At 33.4% G+C, this 23,462-nt stretch overlaps 1 protein-coding gene across 1 annotated transcript in view; it reads left to right on the top strand.

Moving 5' to 3' along the window:
* The window catches only part of LOC126817926 (adhesion G-protein coupled receptor V1), an 85,718-nt gene that overhangs the window by 47,028 nt on the left and 15,228 nt on the right, over positions 1–23,462 (top strand). The window contains exons 58-83 of the mRNA XM_056100225.1: positions 372–501; positions 626–802; positions 1,142–1,384; positions 1,820–1,939; positions 2,309–2,476; positions 3,312–3,704; positions 4,219–4,413; positions 5,237–5,472; positions 5,983–6,128; positions 6,604–6,846; positions 7,367–7,542; positions 8,055–8,312; positions 8,939–9,091; positions 9,619–9,839; positions 10,368–10,690; positions 11,646–11,759; positions 12,078–12,259; positions 14,381–14,563; positions 14,961–15,122; positions 16,238–16,325; positions 18,127–18,276; positions 18,751–18,941; positions 20,583–20,723; positions 21,217–21,369; positions 22,188–22,337; positions 22,952–23,097. Of these exons, the coding sequence (XP_055956200.1) occupies positions 372–501; positions 626–802; positions 1,142–1,384; positions 1,820–1,939; positions 2,309–2,476; positions 3,312–3,704; positions 4,219–4,413; positions 5,237–5,472; positions 5,983–6,128; positions 6,604–6,846; positions 7,367–7,542; positions 8,055–8,312; positions 8,939–9,091; positions 9,619–9,839; positions 10,368–10,690; positions 11,646–11,759; positions 12,078–12,259; positions 14,381–14,563; positions 14,961–15,122; positions 16,238–16,325; positions 18,127–18,276; positions 18,751–18,941; positions 20,583–20,723; positions 21,217–21,369; positions 22,188–22,337; positions 22,952–23,097 (4,842 nt within the window). The remainder of the gene's footprint in view (positions 1–371; positions 502–625; positions 803–1,141; positions 1,385–1,819; positions 1,940–2,308; positions 2,477–3,311; positions 3,705–4,218; positions 4,414–5,236; positions 5,473–5,982; positions 6,129–6,603; positions 6,847–7,366; positions 7,543–8,054; positions 8,313–8,938; positions 9,092–9,618; positions 9,840–10,367; positions 10,691–11,645; positions 11,760–12,077; positions 12,260–14,380; positions 14,564–14,960; positions 15,123–16,237; positions 16,326–18,126; positions 18,277–18,750; positions 18,942–20,582; positions 20,724–21,216; positions 21,370–22,187; positions 22,338–22,951; positions 23,098–23,462) is intronic.

Genomic DNA, 23,462 nt, shown 5'->3' with positions numbered 1-23,462 from the left:
AGGTCGTAGCGCGGCAGTCAGTGCAAAATGTCTCCCAAATATGTTCATTTCATGTTCATTTCATGTTCATTTTCATTTCATTTTCATTTCATTTTCATTTCATGTTCATTTTCATTTCATGTTCAATTCATGTTCATTTCATGTTCATTTTATTTTCTTTCATTTCTTGTTACGTTGTTTTTATTTAGTTTTGGTTTGTATCATTTCGGTTTGATTTTTTTCCTTCGTTCAAATGGACCCCCACCTCAATCCCCTGCAAAAATTCCTTATGATTATTCTAAATCTGTTGTCCACTAAAAATCTGAATTTCATTGAGTCTCCTTTGGTGAAGTGCCAAAGTTTTCACATTATTTGATCGGTTGTAATTTCAGAACATCAGCTGCATTTTCTTTACCAGAACGTAATCGGGCAACATCTGGTGCAGACTTTGTTTCAAGCCAGGGTCAGGTAGTTATGATGGAAGGTCAAATTAAGGCATCTGTGGAAATCACAATAAAACAGGTAATTTGATAAAAATATTGATAAATGCTTTGGGCTGGGAATAAAGAGATGATTTTGCTTTGGAAAATTAAACCATATATTTTATTGCCATGTTACTCTAGAAATATTTGTGTTTTCTTGGTAGGATGATTTACCAGAAGATGATGAAACATTCCTGATAAATATTACCAATGCTGAATTAACAGGCAGTAATATTAATGGTGATTCTAGACCTAGTGTGAAGATTCCTGGAAATGTAATGAGAATTGTTATCCCTGAAAATGATAATGCTGGAGGATTGATTGCATTCAATGTTACAAGGGTAAGTTCTGGTATTAATATGAAACTTGTTTCCACCGATCTCATCTTCAATGAAATGAAATGGGTTTTGACATCCTACTTTTCTGCTCTTATTTTAAATTACAACTGTCAAGAGATATTTTTGTGCATTTTTTGTACCATGCAAACAATTAGACACTGTTTCTTGTCATCTAGAATATATGAAAAAACATTATGAAATCAGTATATGTGACAGAATTAATTAATACCTTATAATAGATATAATTCTAGTGTATGCTATTAGAGTGGGTGCAATGTATATATTATGATTTTTGATTTGAAAAATAAAGTTTAATGTTTGTTTTTGGGGTTTTTTTTTCAGAATCCTGAAGGAAGGATTGATGTATATGAAGAATATAGGAAAAACAACACCGTTATCTTAAATGTGATGAGAACAAAGGGCTCTTTTGGTGCTATAACTGTAATATGGCAAGCTGAACAAATTAAGGCAACATTTGGAAAAGACTTTTACCCATTAAGTGGTACAATAAGTTTTGCCGATGGACAAACAAGTGCAGATATTGAAATACTTATCTTGGATGATACCTTACAAGAAACAATGGAGGTATTTAAGCTTATGTTAAGTTGCTAATTGGAAACGCTAACAATTTTAGAGCAAAGGACTAGATGATCATTTGTATAAAACCATGGATATACATATTATTTATCAGGCCAAGTTAAAGTTACCTTCCTCATTTACCAAAGCTTATCAAGTTATACTTGTGTTTTGGCTTCATTTATAATGTCTGTTGAAAGCCTTGGGGAAAATTATTAAGCTATATGAGATGCATTAGAACATTTTGTACATTTGATCCTAAAAGACATTCAAATTAAAAAAGTGACAGATTGATTTAATAGTATATTTTCTGTACCAGTTCATTATGCCAAAAAAGTTGACATTCCTTATTTATCAAATACTAATGATGAACACTTTCATCAAAGCTACATATTTTATTTGATTCCAACATTTGTTATAAAATAGATAAATTTTAATCTTCAGGATTTTAATGTGAAATTGATTAGTGCACGTGGTGCTGAATTAGAACCAATGCAAACAGTGAGGATAGCCATATTGAAGAATGACTCACCACAAGGACTGTTCATGTTTGAAACCACACAGGTGACTATTTCTTTTTTTTAACCCTATTTTGATTCCTGTGTAGACTTGAGAAAGTTTCTCATAATTTTCCAGCCTAGTTTCAACTTGTAAGGTGTGCTGGGGTGTGGTCTTGTTTTTTGTGGTGTGTGTAAAAAGCCCTCCAGGTAATTTGGAGACTGGGTGGATAATGGAATCCCTAACCCTGCAATTACATTTGTCTGTGATGAGAGGGCAGTGGAGGTCATAAAATCAAATTTTAATGATGAGATAATTCTAAGCTACAGTGTGCCCTCACTCACTCACATAAGAAAACAGAATAACACTAATGTTTTTTTTTAAGTATCTTGTTTATGTTTTAAATATTTCCATTACTCCATTTTTGAAATTAAGGTGGAAATTAAGGAATCAATCAGTAATACAGATCCAAAAGGTCAAGCTAACTTGACAGTGAAGAGAATTCAAGGATTTGAAGGTTTGGTTCAAGTGCAATGGAGATTAAATGTGGAAGCCGCTGGTGACTTTCTGGAACCACATGGTGGAAGAATTCCTTTCTCAGATGTAATACAATGTTTATTTCATCCAAATTTTCATATATTCTTAAAAACAAAAATTAGCAAATTTAAGTTGTTTTAATGCAATTACGTAAATTATTAAAGATGCACTGTGCAAGATTTAGATAAAGAGATGGATGAACTTTCTATAGTAGTTTAAAAATAGATAATGACAAATGATTATATTGAAAATTCCAGTCAAATTAGTTTATTCAGCGTAAAGTTATTGAATGCTTGAAGTTTTTATAAGATTTAAACTAAATAGTCTTGATGTTAAGTACCATTGCTATGGTAATGAACAAAGTCTTGATTATCCATTTTAACGTTAAATTTTTAAATGACACATCCTGAGTAAAGTTATGAATACTTGAAGGTTTTATAAAATTTAAACTAAATAGTCTTGATTGTCAAGTACCATTGCTATGATAATAAACAATGTCTTGATTATCCATTTTTTAATGATACATGTGTTCTAATCTATTTAATATCTCGGCCATTCGATGAGGTAGAGAGCTGATTGTGGGCTTGACATGTTAATAAGTGTTTGAATAATAATTTATATCACATTTGAAAACAAAAAAAGACCTACAATAGGCTGATTTAGCTCTAACATAATGTATTTTTAAGGTGTAAGTTCTTGAATCATATTAAGTAAATAGTAATGACAAACTATGAAACTAATTAAGTGTTTTTGGAAGAATAAGCATACTCTGCATTGTCACAGTTGTCACAATTTTAGTAGTGAACGATGAATAATACCTGTAGTTATTGTATTGGAATAATGATTAATAATTAGTAAATAACTAATTAAAATTTCTGTTGATATGATTATTTTTCTATAGGGAGAGGATAAGAAAGTCATAATTCTGCAGTCTCGACCTGATACCATATTAGAAGGACGTGAAGAGTTCATAGTATCTTTAACATCAGCAGATAATAATGGTGATATATCTTCAACTCAAGGTGATGCAACTGTTGTGATATTACCTGATGTGGGTGCCAGTGGTACCATATCAATACTATCTGATTATAGAACTGTGTATATAGGTGAAGCGGGAGAGTCTAGTCCAGGGTATGATGGCCGAACAGAGATCAAGATAACAAGAGGAGATGGTATCTACGGAGAAGTTCAAATAACATGGTCTATAACACCACGAGATGGCCAGGCTTTCTTACAGCAAGAAGGCAGTGTTAGATTTGTTTATTTACAACAACAGGCATCCATAATTTTGCAGGTATTTCAAGTTGCAATTTTTTATAGATTGTTCACAATTGCATAAAGATTATCGTAAAGAGCACACAAAATGTACTCAAATCTACTGTATATTATACAGTTTATGGGAAGCTCCACAATCCTCTATCACACACAGGGGGGTTGGAAGGCCAAATGGTTAGCACGTGCGCACTGCATCATAAGGTCTGTCATTGAAACAACTGGCGTGGTTTCGATTCCCTGGTTGTACGTGACAAGGAGTAGGGTTGCCTGTCCAACCTCGTGGGTTTTCTCTGGGTCCATCGGTTTCATCCCACTACTAAAGACCCCTACGTGCAAGCGAATTATTGAAGTAAAATTGAAATGACATCAAGTTGAAGTTTTAGAGCATCAAACACATTGACTGTCATATATTGAATAATTATTAATCAGATTGGTGTAAAGTATATAATCATAATGACTTCAAGTACATACCACTTATGTGTACTCATTTCATATTTAAAACTTTACATGTATTATTTTTTCTGTTATTTTAGTCAAAAGATGACAGCCTGCCAGAAACAAGAAGAACTTATACGCTACAAATTACATCTGCTTCTGATGGTGCCACCATATCAACTGATGCATCTGCTTCCACATCTAATATTATTTATGTAGCAAGTGATTATCCACATGGTGTATTTGAATTTGCTCTACCAGAGATAACCAATGTTGAAGAGGATTCATCCACAGTAAGTTTTCATGTTGTTATATTATCAAATAAATTCTTTTTTCATACAATACAATGGGGATTCTGCAACTCTTGCAATAATTCAGTAAGCAAATAAACTGTTTATATTTCTATCAGCAAGCAAATAAACTATTTATATTTCTATCAGTAAGCAAATAAACTGTTTATATTTCTGTCAGTAAGCAAATAAACTGTTTATATTTCTATCAGCTTCATTACAATAATTTTTTGTATCACTAATGGCTGATACAATTACTGATACTGATAATTTGTATACATGCAAAAGTCTGGCAATTAACAGCAATGGGACAAAACACCAAGGTCATGTACAAAAGAACCCATGACAGTCTGGCAATAAACACCAATGGGACCAAACACCAAGGTCTTGTGCACACAAAAGAACCCATGACAGTCTGGTAATTAACAGCAATGGAACCAATCACCAAGGTCATGTGCATAAGTAAACAAACCCTTGATAGTCTGGCAATTAACAGCAATGAGACCAAACACCGAGGTCATGTGCACACATAAAAGAGGCCTTGACAATTGAAAGACGACGAAGAGTAGTCATCCTGCAAAATTTCCCTTGTATCACACAGCATTGTGTATAACTGTCTTCAATAGCATGGTGTGGAGAAAACAAGGATGTTAAACCCCAGTTTATTTCCTTTTCAACAGCTTATAAAAAGATAAGGGACAGAAAAAATTTGTCTGAAGAATTATTAATGTTTCACAATTTTCAAATTTGTTTCACAGAGTTATTAAATCAAACTTTTTTTTTCATAATTTACAAAATTAAATTGACCAAATACCTTTGTTTTTAGGTAACCATACCAGTTTTGAGAAACAATGGATTAAATGGACAAGTACAAGTGTCATACACCACTGTACCAGGTACAGCCCTTGAAGGAACTGATTTCTTCCCTACTTCTGGTACTCTCTTGTTTGAAAATGGTGTAAACAGACAATCAATCAATGTTAATATTATACCTGATACAGACCCTGAAGGACCCGAGATGTTTTACGTTAATATTACGTCCGTTGTACTTTTACAACCAAGGTAAACAAATTTAATGATCATTTTTCCTTCTACGTTTGTAGTGTCATATAAAAATAATAATAAATAATAATTTATTGGTTACAGTCAGTCACATGTACATATCAACAGACTTTACAGAATAAACACAAAATATAGAACAAAATAAAAAACTAAATAGCTATAAAAATACTTCAAGGTTAAAAATTTGAGGAATCGTATTCTTTAAAAAGTAAAGTTTTTAGGGAACTTTTAAAAGATGCTGAAGTGTCTATTACATGGATTCTAAGTGGCAGATCATTCCGGAGAGTGGGTGCAGCGATAGAGAAAGAAAAGGAATCCGTAGAAGTCACACCCATCATTCTCCATTATTTCACTCAAAGTCAAATAGTACAAAATCACCTAGTTAAAATTGACAAGCCGTTACATTTAGGTGTATGTAATACAATCTGTTTAGAAAGCTCATTGGACATTTATTTGATTTTTTTATCTTTACAAATTATAAAATGTATATGTGATTGATTGTTTTTACAGTTCAAATGATTATAGTATAAGAGATGGTTTACAACTAGATATGAAACCAGTTGCTGGACAAAGGAATATTAAATCTATAGTAATTGAGAAAAATGATAATGCAGAAGGAACCCTGCAGTTTGACACCTCTGCTTCTTCTTTTATAGGTAAAATATTATTACAATTTCATTCTAATTTTCTTACAGTATATTATTATAATTTTCTTACAGTATTTTATTGTAATTTTCTTACAGGATATATATAATTATGTTTTAAAGAAATTTCATTGGAACTTTAATCCTATCTAAAGAATGAATGTTGAGAATTCATTAAAGGTGGATTCAAAATGTATGGTAATGGTCTATTTACCTTCTCTGAATGTATGAGATTAGTATTGACACATTCAGAAATGTGGTTAGATAGGAAAAGTCAGTGAGCTAGTTACAGGCTTGTATCCATTGTTAAAAGATTATGGAAGTAGTATTTCAAGCACTAATGTAAAGAATAACTTACATTGTCTAATGTTGTGATCAGGGCACTTGCTTGGCCTATTTTTGCCAGTCTGTGTCCAGTTGACAATGGAAATAGTTGACTGTGAAATTTACCTAAGACAACAAAAATGAAGATGTTTGATGTTTTTAGTTAAAGAAGAGTCTGGTATGGCACGTATACCTGTTGTTAGAACGGGTGGAAATTATGGTAGAGTTAAAGTTATGTATAGAACACAGAATCTGACTGCTCAAATAGGATTAGACTACATTGCATCATCGGGCGAGGTTTACTTTGGAGACGGCATCAGAAACAACACCATTAACATTACCATTAGAGATGATACAGAAATGGAATTTGAAGAACAGTTTAAAGTTATTCTAACTGGCACAGATGGTATGTAATTATTTTACTCTTAATCTTCGAGTATTTAACTTCCTGTATTGGATCAGTTTTTCTCTGTGGGTTGGGTGGCCGATTCTGTCTAACACTTGCAATTTAGATCATTAAGGTCTGTCATTGAGTGGTGTGGTTTGTTTTAAGAGCAAGCAAAAATTATAGAAATACAAAAATTAAACCATATGTTAGTCCTGAAATGACCTAATTTGTGTCAAGTTGATGGTGAACCCCATTTATCTCCGAATGAAGCTCGAAACTGTAATATGAACGTATAATAGATGTAGCAGCAATAGAGTCACATCAGATTGCCTTTATGAATTGCATTAGAAGGTTTTGAGGCTTGTTCATGAAACCTGTTTTAAGTATGCACTCTTTTCAATAGTTGAGGGTTAAAATCCTAGTCCAAATGGTAGCTCTTAGCCAATAAAAATGCTGCTTTCTTAAAACATTTCTGTTTTAAGGTTTCATGAATAAAGCTTCCTTTTTTGTTGATTTTTTTTTAAATTTTAATTTGTAGGTGGTGCTTTACTTGGTAGTAATATAGAATCAACAGTAACTATAGCTAAATCTGATTATCCTAATGGTAAATTTGGTTTTGTTGGACAAGTTGATATTAAATTGGCTAATCCAGTGCAATCAGAACAACAGGTATTGGGTATAAGAAGAACTGGTGGGTTATTGGGCCAACAAAATGTGAGTAAATCCTTGATAAAGTTATAAGGCTTCAATCACAAAGCATAGTGGGGCTTAGTTTTAACTTTGGTTGGTCATTAAATATAATTATGAAATGTTTTATAATTTATCAAACCATTCATGAAGAGAACAATTCACGTTCCTAATTTTTCCAAATTGAAATAGACCTACAACATCATAATCTATATTCCCGTCTGTAGTTTACATCTTCTACTTCTATGTTGGACTTCAGTTTTATAATGAAAGGGAAATTCCATATTCTAGCACAGGCTGATATCCTTATTGTCTAGAGGTAGTTGCACCCTTCCAGCTATGTGTTTGCCTATTGCAGCTGTCCATAGTTCATAGTGCCCTTATGTGCTCTCACTCCGTGCTTGATTTAAACAAGTTACTTGTGAGAGCAGTCTTATACATTTTGTCACTCATGTTCTGTTACAAGTATTGTCTTATATGATGCCCTATATTGTACAATTATTTACTATAAGTTATGTTCATTTGCAAATTCTTTAAAGGTATATTGGCAAATTCTTGGTCCTAATAACCCAAACATGGTTTTACAAGATACCAACGATATCAGTTTTGACATAAATAGTGTAGAATCAACACAAGGACAATTAATATGGAAAGATGGAGAATCCGGTGAAAAAGAGTTTAAATTGAATATTAAAGCATATAGTACATGGGAAATAGAGAAAAGATTTATTATACAGATTTATAGAATTGTTGGTTCAGGTGAAATAAGTCCTGATACTGGTAATGTTACACTAACGGTAAGTTCTAACTCAGTACACTTGGAAATTAGATGGGGCTTAATTCAGGTCAATATCTAAACCAAAGGTAAAAGACTAATAGTAAAATTAGGCGTTTGAAGTATGTATTTGTATGCTGCTCCCTGTGGGAGGTTTTATGCAATAAAATTTATCTTATAGTATCTACTTGGCATGAGGTGTATCAATCAAGTGTTGTGAAAATAATTGATGGAAGTGTTAAATTATTTATTACTTATATTGGAAACCTGTGTGTTGATATCCCTTCTCCATATAAAATCTTTGCTGCAAATAAACCCTACTCACTTTATAAAGATTTTCACTAGTGACATGTAGATTTATGCCATCAGAAGCAGTTGGTAATCAGTAATAACAGCAATAGACCATTTTGACCAGTATGTTATTTCTGAATGATTACACTGTGCTTATAAGTATTAGGGCCTATCTAATTTTTCTTAGGAACAATTTTACCTAAATTTAATAGCAAGGACTGAATGAGGATTTTAAGTAATTGGCTATAATAATACCAAACTTTTCCTCCAAGGAATGTTTAGGTAATTTTATAAATATTGAATATTGAAATATTGAATCAATTGTAGAATTTATATTTATTGTTACTGTTATAACAGATTGAAAAGTATGGTGATCCTAATGGTATAATAAGGTTTGATACACAAGCTCAAATAGAAAGCGAAGTACAAGAACCTACAAATGGAAATACATTGAAACTCAGTTTTCCTGTTACAAGAAGAATTGGTACAGGAATGATAGGTGCTATAAAGGTATAATACTTTACACATGTGTTACCTAATGCTTATTGCCGGTGTACCTGCAGAACCCATGTGATCCAAATAAAGAAAATTGTCCAACTGAGGGAAAATAATTCAACTCAAAAATATATTGTATTTATCTTATGTTGAATTTAACTTGACATTCATCAAGTTTCTATATGATTTTCTCGCTAACCAGAAGTTCTCAGGTTCACTCTTGGTGTTGGTCAAGAAAGTTCCTCAGGATTTTCCAGTGTGCTTACCCCATGTCATTTGTGCAGGACAGAGGGCCTGGCAAGGAACAGTGTCTAGTCATTTGGATGGTACAAAAAACTGAGGGCCTGTGTACACATTAGCATGCACACAAGAGAAGCCTTGAAAGTTGGAATTTTAGAAAAGAGTAGGATGTAGTGCTGCTGTCCAGGCAAATTTTCCATCCAAGTTTATGCTGATATGTTCATCTTCCCTTGTGCAATCTATGTAGGACGTTAATTTTCTATATGATTTTCTTTGAGAACATACTGGGGTTTTTTTAACAGATAAATTGGATTGTAGAAGGTTCTGCGGATGTAGGAGCAGATGTACAACCTTCCAATGGATCAGTTTACCTGGCATCAGAACAGAGATCAGGAAGTATAGTTCTTGATATATTACCAGACGACATACCAGAATTAACAGAATCATTCACTCTAAAGTTAACAAGTGTTGAGGGTGGTGCAGAACTTGATACTGTTTTTTATTCTTCACATTTTAAAATAAGGTAGGCCTACAGTTGAAAAATAGTTGTATGTCACATTCGCCTTGTTAGTAAAAGAATATCAGTCATATAAACATTGGCCAATTGGATTGTTGAGAAATAAAATTACTAAAATATTTGTATCCATTGGACCTGCCTGTTTTATCTAATTGCACAGAAATTAGATATTCACCTGTGCACATAAGAAAAAGAGCTTTTCAAGACACTGCTGTTAGGGAAAACTTATCTTCCATCACATTGTGCAGGTAACCATAGTAAAATCTAAAAATGACTTTATAACTGTCAAACATTAATCCCCATTCAGATCTATTAATTATTATCCATCTAACAGTGTTATTCCATCTTTAGACAAGGGTATGTTGTACCTTGTATAATAGGTGGAGGACTGAAACATCTACCATTTAGAAGCTTGGTGTTTAAGTGGTTAAGACTGGTTAGATAATCCTTTGTAATTTTCTATTGATGAAAAAAATTCTGTTCTTCTACATTTAATTATTTTCTCTGTATATCTTCTTTTATCGTATATCTTAGATATAATGATAATCCCCATGGAATATTTGGTGTTTTGTCCGAGAATCAAGCTGTCTTAGTTGATGCAGCCGACAAATCGAGGCAAATTTCATTGAATTTTACTCGTCATGCTGGTACATTTGGAAGCGTGAGCCTGACGTTTACATTACATTATGATAAACAGCAATCAGGAGCCACATTACAAGAAAATACTGGAACCGTTACCTTCAATAATGGAGATGCCTCTGCCAGAAAGCTTGTCAGAATTCTGGGAGATGGCTTCTTGGATCTGGGTTCAACTTTTACATTGTCTTTGCAAGAAGTTCGCTATATTGGATCAGGAGGTAAAATGTTATGCTTTATTATTTGTATCTATTGAATAATATGGTGTCTATACCTTAGATTATTTACAGATGAAGTATTGATTAGTAAATGACTATAGAGCAAGTAATTAATGCTTACATTTTGGTAATGCTAAACATGTTAATGGGTTTTTTTAGCAATAGATAGATATGGATTTTTTAATGGAGGTTTTTTTTTGTCTCCCGCCTTTAGAAGAAAGCAGGGGACTATTAAAATGGGTTCGTCTGTCTCTCTGTCCGTCCGTCACACTTTTTGGGACACAATAACTCTCCTTCTAATTGAACTAGAATGTTCAAACTTGGTGTAGGTGTTTATTAGGTCAATGCCTTGATGGAGTTCGAAAATGAGCATTTTCTGCTTAGGGTAAGCAAAGATAAGCAATTTGATTGGTTGATGCTTTGGGACACAATAACTTCAGTTCTAATTAAGTGAGAGTGATGAAACTTGGTGTATAGTTTCATTACATCAGTACCTTGACTAAGTTTGATAATAAGCATTTCCTGCTCAGGGTAAGCAAAGCAATAAGCAATTTTATTGGTTGATGTTTTGGGACACGATAACTTTAGTTCTAATTAAGTGAGGGTGAGGACACTTGGTGTATATTTTTATCTCATAGGAACCTTGAATAAGTGCGATAATGAGCATTTTCTGCTCGGGGTAAGCAGAGCGATAAGCAATTTGATTGGTCAAGACTTTGGAACACAATAACTCTCCTTCTAATTGAAGTAGAATATTCATTGGTCGATGCTCTGGGACAAGATAACTTTGATTCTATCTGATAGAAAGTGATGAAACTTAGTGTATAGTTGATAATCAGTTTGATTGCCGATACTTTTGAAAAATATAAATATGTGTCATCTATTTTTTTTGGGATTTCGGCGGGGGACATCAGCCTCACTGTTGGCTTGTTTATTTTATTTTCCTGAACATTTTCAGAAACTGATCCCCCAACTTTAAAGGCTGGACAAACAGAAGCTAAAATAGCTGTTCCTAAGTTAGCTGCTAACTCAAAGATAGGATTTCTTAATACTATTGTTTCTGTTGATGAAGGTTGGTTTATTTAATCGCTTTTCATCCCTTATGAATTCTCAAAATCTTTGATGGTTTCTAATTACTCTTTTAATTGTTAGTACTGTGTATACATATCTTCACAGTTCTCTCGTTATCATTCTTTGCTTGATAAAGACCAGAGAAACATTTTCGAAATATCGTCAGAAATAACTATCTTTGTAAATTGTTTTCCATATAATTGTATTATTATTAGATATAAATAAATGTATTATATAAAAAGTAATATTATTTAATGCGTATAAATAAATGTATTATATAAAAAGTAATATTATTTAATGCGTATTTTAAATGTTTCAGTTTCAAACCTAGTAGTACTAAATTTAACAAGGGAGGGAACTTACGGAAACTTGGATATAGATTGGGTTGCTGGTTATACTGAGAACAATCTAGAATCTGGTGTTAGTAATGGTGAAATAACCCCTTCTCGAGGCACTATATCTTTACCTCACGGTACAGAACATAAATCATTTACTGTGCAGGTTTGTGATTTAACAATATCTATAATAATTTACACTATGACCTCACTAACGATTGGTTAGCTGTCAAGGCAGCAAAACAGTTAACAAGAAACCCAGACGACAAATATGTGAACAAACAAAAATTATAGACATTGTAAGCCATAAAAACACTGTCAAATCAAGTGAATGCAGAGATGGGTTTGAGCAGATAGGATTGTTGATAAGGCAACACAAATAAAATAAGTTGTTTCTCGGGCACCGCCCGCACGCAAAATTGGTTGCGCGTGCGGCCTATTTATTAGTCTTGATGAAAAATAAAAAATATGTAACGCCCGCCCGAACATCGATAAGCAAGTCATGAAAAGAATATGCCGCATGTACCTACATGCGTCATACGTGTATATCCATTCAAATGTATTAAACTGATCCAGATGTAAATGCTCATTTACGGGTCTTTTTTTATTGATATCGAAAGAACCTCCATTTTTGTATCACATGATTTTAATTACCTCCCCTGGTGAACTAGAATTTGATTCGTGTTCAACACCAAAAGTCATTGACAACAATGCAATATATTTCAATCATTCGATATTAATCGGCTCATTATTGCCGGCTTCAGTCGGTCCATGTTTGAAAAATCCTACTGATAAAACAATGAATCGTAGAACAGGTTAATTATTACTTGTGGCTACGAATACGACACGATGATAGTCACCATATCTCAGTCAGAATTTGGGTCATTAGCACATTTAACGGTAGTTTTGATAATCCGGAAGATAATAATTGGATTACACATTTACTGACCAGTTGTTAGTTAAATTTAAATAGTCATTCGATATAAACCCCAGATAGAACACCGAACATCATGAGAAACACACCGAATATCCTGAGAAACAGTCATTTCCTGAATCCCGATGACACGTGACATGCATTGGTTGGAATTAGGTCAATAATTATACACCAGCGATACTAGATTTAGTTCTAAGTGTCGTTTACCGTGATGATTATTTTTGATACACATGCTGACAGAGGCTTACTCTTTAAAATATTGTCGTTATTATGGACGGCTATTAATAGTCATACGGAATTTTATTTTAAACCAATTTCAATTATGTTTGTCACCATTACCATTAGTAAGCTACATTACGTGAATTAAATATGGAAAATTATTTTCCTTTCAGTCAGTGTTCAGTGTTTGAGTAGACTTGATTTTTGGGTTTATGTTCTAAGTATGTACAATATATAACTGAAAGCAAAACCGTAGACAAGTAATGACTTTCTCATTAAAAAAAAAAAAATACAAGGCCGCCCTCCCGCCCCAACAATTTTCAACAATAGCCAAATTTTATTTTGCACCATCCTCTAACCAGCAATGGGGTAAAAAAAAAAAGAAAACGCCCTCCCCCCCTACAGTTTCAGCTGTCAGTTGCCCGAGAAACAAGACATTTATTTTGTGTAGCCTAAATGTACATTACCATAATGATTTTGATTAAAGATATTCTCCCAAAATATTTGAGGGTTAATGCCAAAGTATTTCCTGAGTTATTGCCCTTGACATATGTGTTTGTTGATAACATAAATTACCATACTCTACAGTTACTGTCCTGTTCTTATTGGAGGACATGGAAGTAAAGATGGTTTCTATTGATTTTGAACATATGCGTAAATGTCGAGCAATATTTTATTCCCCCGCCTTTTGAAGAAAGCAGGGGACTTTTAAAACTCTTGAGTATAGATTACCTTGACTAAGTTCGATGATGAGAATTTTCTGCTTAAGCTAAAGAGCCATAAGCGATTTGGTACGTCAAGACTTTGAAACATAACTCTGCTTTTAATTGAGGTAGAATGTTATAACTTGATGTAGATGTTCATTAGGTGAATGTCTTGACTGAGTTCAATGATTAACATTTCCTGCTAAAGCTAAGCAGAGCTAAGCACTTTCATTGGTCGATGCTTTAGAACAAGATAACTTTGATTCTGTCTGATAGAGAGTGATGAAACTCAGTGTACAGTTGATAATCAGTTTGATTGTTTGATACTTTTGAAAAAGATAAATGTGCAATTAATTAATATGTGTCATCTATTTATTTTGGGATTTCGGTGTGGGACATCAGCCTCACTGTTGACTTGTTATCATTTAAGGTAAATGCCAAAACTGGCCTGAAAGAGATATTTGTGGTCAGATTACCCAATCCTCCTAAAGTGTCTGTCAATGGAGGTGGACAACTTATGGCTGGTAAGACAGAAGCTAAAATTGAGCCATCAGGGGTTATCCAGTTTTCTGCAAATTCTACAAGGCCAGCAATAACAGAACTTGAAGGAAAGGTATGTTAGCATTGACTTTATTGTAACACAGTTATAATTGATCAATTTTCAAGATTCTGGGAGTATTTTGAAAGTTTATACCAAACAGAACATGAGAATTGTTATAAAATATGTTTGCATTATGATTATACTTTAAGAAATATAATTGTACACCGTTGCATTACAACCACTTCAAACACTTTTGACTGTCAGTCATTTTTGATAATGCACCAAAACTTTGTTGAATGGTATCACAATTATTGAAGGTGACCGCAAAATGGAAATTAACTGTTCAGAAAAATGGGGTTCCCCCTGCTCCCACCAACAAACTATGTGCGTATGATCTCATTGAACATATGATAGAAGATTGAGAATGAAATAAATATTTTACAAATGATTTATGTGGTTTATATTACAGTTAACTCTAATGATTGAGAGATTGTATGGATCCGAGGGAAAGTTACAAATAAATTATGAAACTGTAGAACATACAGCTACTAAAGATAATGATTTTAAACATACAGATGTTGGCATGGTTATAATGGATTCTGGTCAAATATCAGCTGTATTTGATATTGATGTAAGTCATATACAGCTTTAATCCTTACTCCATTTATAACAAAAGTCTTAAAGTAAAGCAGTGTAATATTACACAGATTGGATTCCAGTCCAATCAGTCAGTGAAACAAAACCAAACTAGAGACATCAGAACTCACGTCAAACCCGCTTATTCGGTATCAAAGCAGTGTTTTGACGTCAAAATAACGGCAGTGTGGCATCATGATGCCATTGTGACGTCTTGACGTCACACCATGACCTGCTGGCGTTTTGATATTTTTTTTTTTACTGATTCGTTGGTATCACTTTGTATCTAATAATAATACATTTATTTCTCTATAAACAAGCCATTTCCAAGATATGGAGGCCAGAAAGTCGAATTGGCAGCCATCTTGAATTTATGCTAATTATGAAAATACTACAGGGTTTCAGCGGACAATTTTGATTCCAGTGAAAGAAATTCTTTTGCAATTTGTTTTTGGTAGTTTCATCTATATTAGGTGATGTATAAAATGTAGTTACTATGGAAATACCATGCTTTCTGCAATATAATATTTATTACTGCCAAACACTTGTGGACAAGGTGACCAATCTGTGTGTGCTATATTATCACTTGAACAGTATATATATGTACACATCAATACTTGCATGGTTAATGCTGACCAACCAGAGATACCCATCTAATTACCTTAAAGGGAACCTAACTTAATTAATTAACAACATTCAGTACGAAATATATACCATTTTACCTGAAATTAACACAAATCGATTAATGGATAGATTGTTGTGGAGTATGTACAATGATTTGATCAGGTTTTAATAATCACAACACCCTAAAAGAAGATGAAATTTGATTTGTATTATCAACAGATGTTGATATATGCATGTTGATTTAAGTAATTGCACTTAAATACAAAACCCCTTAGACCAATGACTGCACAAATCTTCAATGGTCCATATACCTTCATTGAAGAACATCTCTGCTTCAGGGTATACTACTCTAAAATGTGGGGGTTGACATGGGTGTCAGTGGTGAGTATTTGTTTAGGATCTTGAATGTTGAGGAAAATGCGTTTTGAAGTAAGGTTGTCTGTATTATTGTAATTTTTCTTTGAATTGTGTTCTGTTACATTCTAGATAACACAAGATTATCAGCCAGAACGAGAAGAAATGTTTTATGTAAATATAACACAAGTTATACATTTCCCTACAACAGTTGATAAACGTAAGATGTTTTTCTTTCTATATGCCCACATTTTCATGTGGACGTATATTGTCATCGCCCTTGTTTGCCTAGACATAGGTCCGTCCGTCTGTCCGTCCACAATTTGTTTGTGGACACTCATCTACAGGTCACAATTCTTATCCGATTTTGACGAAACTTGAAATATAGGTCAATCTCCTAACAAGCTTGGTTCCTTTTGAAATTGCCATGTACTCGACCATAACTTCCTCCATTAAGGCCCCGAAAAATAACTTCTTTTTTGAGGCTGTTCTCTGTCCATCTCTTGCATGGGAACTACGTTGTTATTTTACTTTCAGCAACTTTTATATTTGTAGATAAAATTATTAGACCCTTTCAAATATTTATTTGGACTTTTTCAAAATGTTTATATTTTAATTTATATATAATGGTATCCTTTTCTTCTTTTGTCCCCCTGCAGGGGACTATTAAAATGGGTCTGTCCGTCTTTCTGTCTGTCTGTCCCTCACACTATTTGGGACACAATAATTTTCCATCTAAGTGAGCTAGAATGTTCAAACTTGGTGTAGGTGTTCATTAGGTGAATGCCATGATGGAGTTCGAAGATGAGCATTTTCTGCTTCGGGTAAGCAGAGATAAGCAATTTGATTGGTTGAAGCTTTGGGGCACAATAACTTTAGTTCTTAATTTCGTGAGAATGATGAAACCTATTGTATAGTTTCATTAAATCAATACCTTGACTAATTGGCATTTTCTGCTCTGGGTAAGTAGAGTGATAAGCATTTTGATTGGTCAAGACTTTGGAACACAATAACTCTCCTTTAAATTGAGGTAGAATGTTCAAACTTGGTGTAGGCGTTCATTAAGTGAATGCCTTGATGGAGTTCGAAGATGAGCATTTTCTGCTTGGGGTAAGCAGAGGTAGGCAATTTGATTGGTTGATATGCTTTGGGGCACGATAACCTTGATTCTAATTAAGTGAGAGTGATAAAACTTGGTGTAGTTTCATCACATCAATACCTTGACCACGTTTGATAATGAGCATTTTCAGCTCAGGTAAGCAGAGTGATAAGCAATTTGATTGTTCGAGACTTTGGAGCTCAACAACTTTGATTCTAATTGAGTGATAGTGGTGAAACTTTGTGTATAGTTTCATTACATAAATACCTTAACAAAGTTTGATGTAGATACTTCAATCTGATTGGTCGAGACTTTGTAACACAGTAACTCTCCTTCTTATTGAGGTAGAATGTTCAAAATTGGTGTATGTATCTATTTGGTGAATGCCTTGACAGAGTTCGATCATGTGCATTTTCCACTAAGGTTAAGCAGAGATAAGCAATTTGATTGGTTGAGACTTTGGAACACGATAACTTTGATTCTAACTGATGGAGAGTGATGAAACTTAGTGTATAGTTTCACTACCAGGTAGACCTACCTCAAAACCTGACTGAGTTTGATAGTGAACATTTTATGCTTAGACTAAGTATAGATAACCAGTTTGATTACTCAATAGTTTTGAAAAAGATAAATGTGCGATTAATTAATGTGTCCTCTGTTTCGGCGGGCAACATCAACCTCACTGTTCGCTTGTTTCAAATAGTTTTTCATGCACAAATTTATGTAACTATTTATTTATTTATATGCTACTTAGAGAAGAATTATAACTATCAGCAATGAAATAATTGATATCATATTCTAACTTTCCAACCCTGGACACCTTAATTATCAAAAAATCCAAGCACTGGCCTAAAGAAAACAAAGCATTTTGCAAAAACGCTAAATTCCATGAAAACCACTATAACATTCATCTCAATTACAGGTATCTCTCCAAGATTAAGTAGCCTGTTTTCTGTTTCTATGGTGACTATAAAACAAAGCAATGATCCATATGGAAAATTATCCATACAACCTTCTTCAATATCTCATTCAGAAATTTACACAAATCTGACATTGAGTGTTGTACGTTCAGGTTAGTTAAAAATAAATCTATAATTAAATTCATTCAAGAAAATTCTGACATATAATTCAAAATCGCTAGGTAAGTATTGTTGTTCTAGTAAAAGAATCTTTGAATGACAGTTGTTATCTGTGTAAGATACATGTAGTAATTGAATATAGAAAAAAACCCATATATTGTTGAAAATTAAATGGATTCCTGCAAAATTGAGAAATCCCAGATGTTACTGGATCTTCAAAACAAGTTGGATTGGGTTGATGTTATGAACTATTTTGATTACTAATGGGTCAAGCTTCAAATGATTGTCATTCTTCGAAACAAATCAAAACATAAAATACGAATTTGCAAATTTAACTTTTAACCAACTCAAAGAAATCAGACACTTTAACTTTTTATCAAAAACCACTGCATATATGAAAAATTATTGATATTAGTTAGAGTGTAGCTTATAAAATGTGGTATGATGAATAAAATGGATGTTTTTAGGTGGATTATATGGTACTATCAGTGTTACAGTACGGACAGTTGGTGGTGAAGAACCATGGACAGACGAAATAACACCTACGCCAGCATCACAAAATAACACAATATCTAATGTATTGGCTAATAGATATTCTGGAACCAGGGCAACCAATGGTCAAGATTACCAAGTTTTAAATCAAGAATTGACATTCACGGTAGTATAGTCTTACTCAGTTTTATGTCTAGGGTCTCCATACCTCTATCAATGAGAATGAGAATTATATTACAATTTTTGTCCCCCGCCTTTCAAAGAAAGCAGGGTACTATTAAAATGGGTCCGTCCGTCTGTCCATCACACTTTTTGGGACATAATACCTTTTTTTCTAATGGAGCTACAATGTTCAAACTTGTGGTTGGTGTTTATTAGGTGAATGCCTTGCTGGAGTTCAAAAAGAGCATTTTCGGCTTAGGATAAAGCAGTTAAAAGCAATTTGATGCTTTGGGACACAATGACTTAAGTTCTAATAAAGCGAAAGTGATCAAACATTTTCGGCTCAAGGTTATCAGAGCAATTTAAGCAATTTGATTGGTCGAGACTTTGGAGATCGACAACTTTGATTCTAATTGAGTGATAGTGGTGAAACTTTGTGTATAGTTTCATTACATCAATACCTTAACAAAGTTTGATGCTGAGCATTTTCTGCTTAGGCAAAGTAGAGATTTTAATCTGACTTTGTAACACAGTAACTCTCCTTCTAATTGAGGTAGAATGTTCAAAATTGGTGTAGGTGTCTATTCAGTGAATGCCTTGACAGAGTTCGATCATGTGCATTTTCCACTAAGGCTAAGCAGAGATAGCAATTTGATTGGTTGAGACTTTGGAACACGCTAACTTTGGTTCTAATTGGGTGAGGGCGATGAAACTCTGCGTATTGATTCATTATATCAATACATTGACTAAGTTCGATGATGAGAATTTTCTGCTTGATTGATCAAGACTTTGGATCATAACAACCCTGCTTAGGCTAACTTGATTGGTCAAGACTTTGGAACATTAGGCGAATGTCTTGATTGAGTTTAATAAACATAACTCTAGAACATAACAACTCTCTTTTTAATTGAGGTATAGATGTTCATTAGGTGAGTTTCTTGACTGAGGTCAATGGTTAATATTTCCCGCTAAAGCTAAGCCATTTCTTTGGTCGATGCTTTGGGACAAGATACTTTTGATTCTAACTGATGGAGAGTGATGAAACTTAGTGTATAATTTCACTACCATGTACTTCAAAACCTGAGTTTGATCGAGAATATTTGAAGCTTAGACTAAGCATAGATAATCAGTTAGATTACTCAATACTAAAGTAACATTTATATCAGACAATTGTATTCCAAATGGTAATAACCCTTTAAACTAATCAGAATGATTCCCACATATTATGCCATTACATAATTAACCACAATACACAGCCCTATATACAAAATATGTCGGATGTTACCTGAATGAACATCTAATTTTATTCACTTTCAAAAAAGTTGTGAAATGTGCATAAGCCAAATGTGCAATTTGTTCAATGGTGTCCTGGTCCGAAAGACTGTGCATGGACATGCTACAGATGTCTTTCTGTTGATTTGTTTTCTCTCAATTTTATTAGTGTACCATAACTGGTAGTGTACTTTCAAATTGTATTACGCTATGAAATAATAACTTGATTGAATCTGAAATTTTTGTTGATGTTACATGTGTTTATCATTAGTATATGAAAGAATAAGGAATTATGTTAGAGTGTTGATCAATTATTTTGAAATGATAACAGTTAATTGAATCAATAATATGGTTTAATTTCACATATATTTAGGAAAATGAAAAAGAAAAGGAAATTAATTTGACAATATTAGATGATAAAACATCAGAACCTGGAGAAACAGTTCTCGTTTATCTAACAAAACCAAAAGGTGGAGCTACCATAGCTACAGGGTCTCAAGATGGTGGTCGCAAGGTATGTTAAGAGTATCCAAAGTGCACTTGCCTAGACATTCTTAGCACTTTCTAAGCTATAGATCTAGATCTACGTTTTTATGTCATGATCTCATGTTTCTAATATGGAAATTTTCTAGTTTGTCACATGGTTGCAACAAACGAATGTTTATGGCATAATTGGTGAGATACAATGCTCACTAGAAAGAACCCGATATGATAACCTGTTTACATTTGATATCAAATTGCCACTCCCCATGAAAACAATTATTCACTGATATACTGATCGACAGGCGTTGTTTTGAGGGAAATATTTGCCAGTGATGGCTCAGAATTGGATAATTTAATTAAGAAAGTATCTGGCACAGTGATTCAGATCAAATCTCAGTATTTTTTCTAATAATGACCGTCTGTATATAAGTTCAGCCACAAAAGTGTTAAAACAATATATGAATTATTGAGATCTTATATTTTCTGTACCAAAAAATTTATTGTGTACTGTATTTTATATATAGGGCTATTCTATTGTAACTATAGAAGCAAGTGATTTATCTAATGGTATTATTGGATTTGCCGAGAATTCTAAAGTAATTTCTGCTGATGAAGATAACAGTCCAAATATTACATTAGAATTAAGCCGTTCAAGGGCTATATTTGGTGAAGTACAGGTTAGTTTTTATACACCCACATTGAAATGTGGTCGTATATTGTCGTCGCCCCCTCCGTCAGTTCGGCATACACAATTGCTTGTGGACGCTCTAGAGGCCAAAGTTAAAATTTATACACAGTGTTTGAGGTCACGAGACGAAGAATCATATTGATTTTCAACAATTTTTGATAATTACTGCCAAAGTTATGGCCCTTGATCACTCTGAAAAATCTTGTGACGCTCTAGGGGCTAAAGTTATCATCCGATTGCCTTCAGATTGATACGCAGAGTTTAAGGTCTTGAAACGAACAAGTATATTGATTTTCAATGAATCTTTATGACGTGAACAGCTAAATCCATGATGTTACAAGTTTCATATACTAAACGTTAGCATGGGGCAGAACTTTATAAAAACCAAACAAATTTTAATGGTTTTCGGTTAATTACTTCATGAATTGTTACTCTTAATCAGATTTTAATGTATTATAAATGTTTCATTACCGAGAAAAGTTGACTGTCCGGACGATTTAGCTGCTGTTGGCGTTTGTTTCGTTGCCTGGCAACCTATCTTATTTCAAAACATTATAGTTTTTAATGGTAATTAATTGATTAAATACATATTTGATCATTATTGGAATCTTACTTCTTAGATGAACTTACAAGAAGCCGCAATACAGGCATCTAAGAAAAGAGTAGCATATGGCAAATGACATCAATTTCAATACACATCTATTTCAATCATCTTCAGTTTACATAACAAATTGATTTCACACAGACTTAATCTGTATTCCCAAGCAATGCTGTTTCAATTGCTATTTAATATAATATTATAAACAGGTATCATGGCAGGCCAAGAAGACCAGGGATAGTAGTGAAACAGAAGATTCTGAATATTTATTATCACAGTTATATAAGAGAGCTGGTACCGTTGTTTGTCCTCCTAGACTAGATTCTTGTACATTTATTGTTCCATTGATTAATGACTTGGTAAGTATACTGTTCTAGTTTTCATTTGATAAATTTTGTATTACAGAAGATATATGTAGAAATGAATTGAAATAAAAAAAAAAAAAAGGGGGGTTTAATGTCCTACTGTTCGGCCCCAACTGGGCTAATGAAGACAGGCATGCCCAATACAGTGTGCTATGTGGGAAATTTTGCCCAGGCAGCGGCACTATGGTCTACTCAAATTCCAACTGCCAAGGGATCTTTTACGTGCATGCCAATTATACACGGATCCTTGGTTTTTCATCCCATCCGAATGACTAGACAGATGTCTTTGTCAGGCCGTCCATCCTGACAAGGGGAAACCATGCCGGAAAATCTTGATGAACTTTCAGCCAGAGAAATGAAAAGACAATTTTATTAGCACGTAGAAATCTGCCTGGAATCTTATAATTATGTTGATTTTGATAATTATTTGTCGGTACATCTTACCATCAAACAATTTACTGAGATTATAAAAATATTATTCAATTTTCATTTTCACCATAGAAATTCTAAAAAGAAATGTTCAATAGTTTGTGTCTCCCATCTTACTTGTTAGAAAATATCTAACATAATCAGAATGAACATCAAGTATTTGTGGTTGTTTTTTTTAGGAACCAGAAGAAGCCTTTACATTTCTAGTAGTTTTAACAGAAGTTGGACAAGATGCTAAACTGGATAACCAAAGTTCAATATCAACTATTAATGTTGGTTCTAGTGATAATGTTCGTGGTTTGATACGGTTTGCTATGAGTTCAAGGTAAAAATAACAAGTCTTAACCATCTGTTATAATCAACATATTTTTTGATCAGGAATTAAAACAAGATGTTACTTTTGCTCTGTTTATTCTGTAAGTCACTCCATTAACATCTACAGACATGCGAACTTTGTCCTTGATTAGACAACCAAAGTCTTACGAATGATATCACAAAATTTTCTGTTTTGATTAGTAGGCTAATATGAATTGTATGAATGGCATTTAGTAATTGAACTGGAACTACACAGCTCACAATTCAATGGAATACCGTTACTGTCTTATTTCTGAGATACATTTCGACTTGTCTTCTCTAATTTTTATCAGTGGCATGTCTGTGATTGGCCATCGTTAACTAAGAATTGTTTTT

The sequence above is a fragment of the Patella vulgata genome, chromosome 4 (assembly GCF_932274485.2).
Source record: "Patella vulgata chromosome 4, xgPatVulg1.2, whole genome shotgun sequence".
NCBI classification, from domain to species: domain Eukaryota; kingdom Metazoa; phylum Mollusca; class Gastropoda; family Patellidae; genus Patella; species Patella vulgata.
The sequence above is the reverse complement of the archived record's forward strand: the minus strand, read 5'-3'. Positions and strand labels throughout refer to the sequence as shown.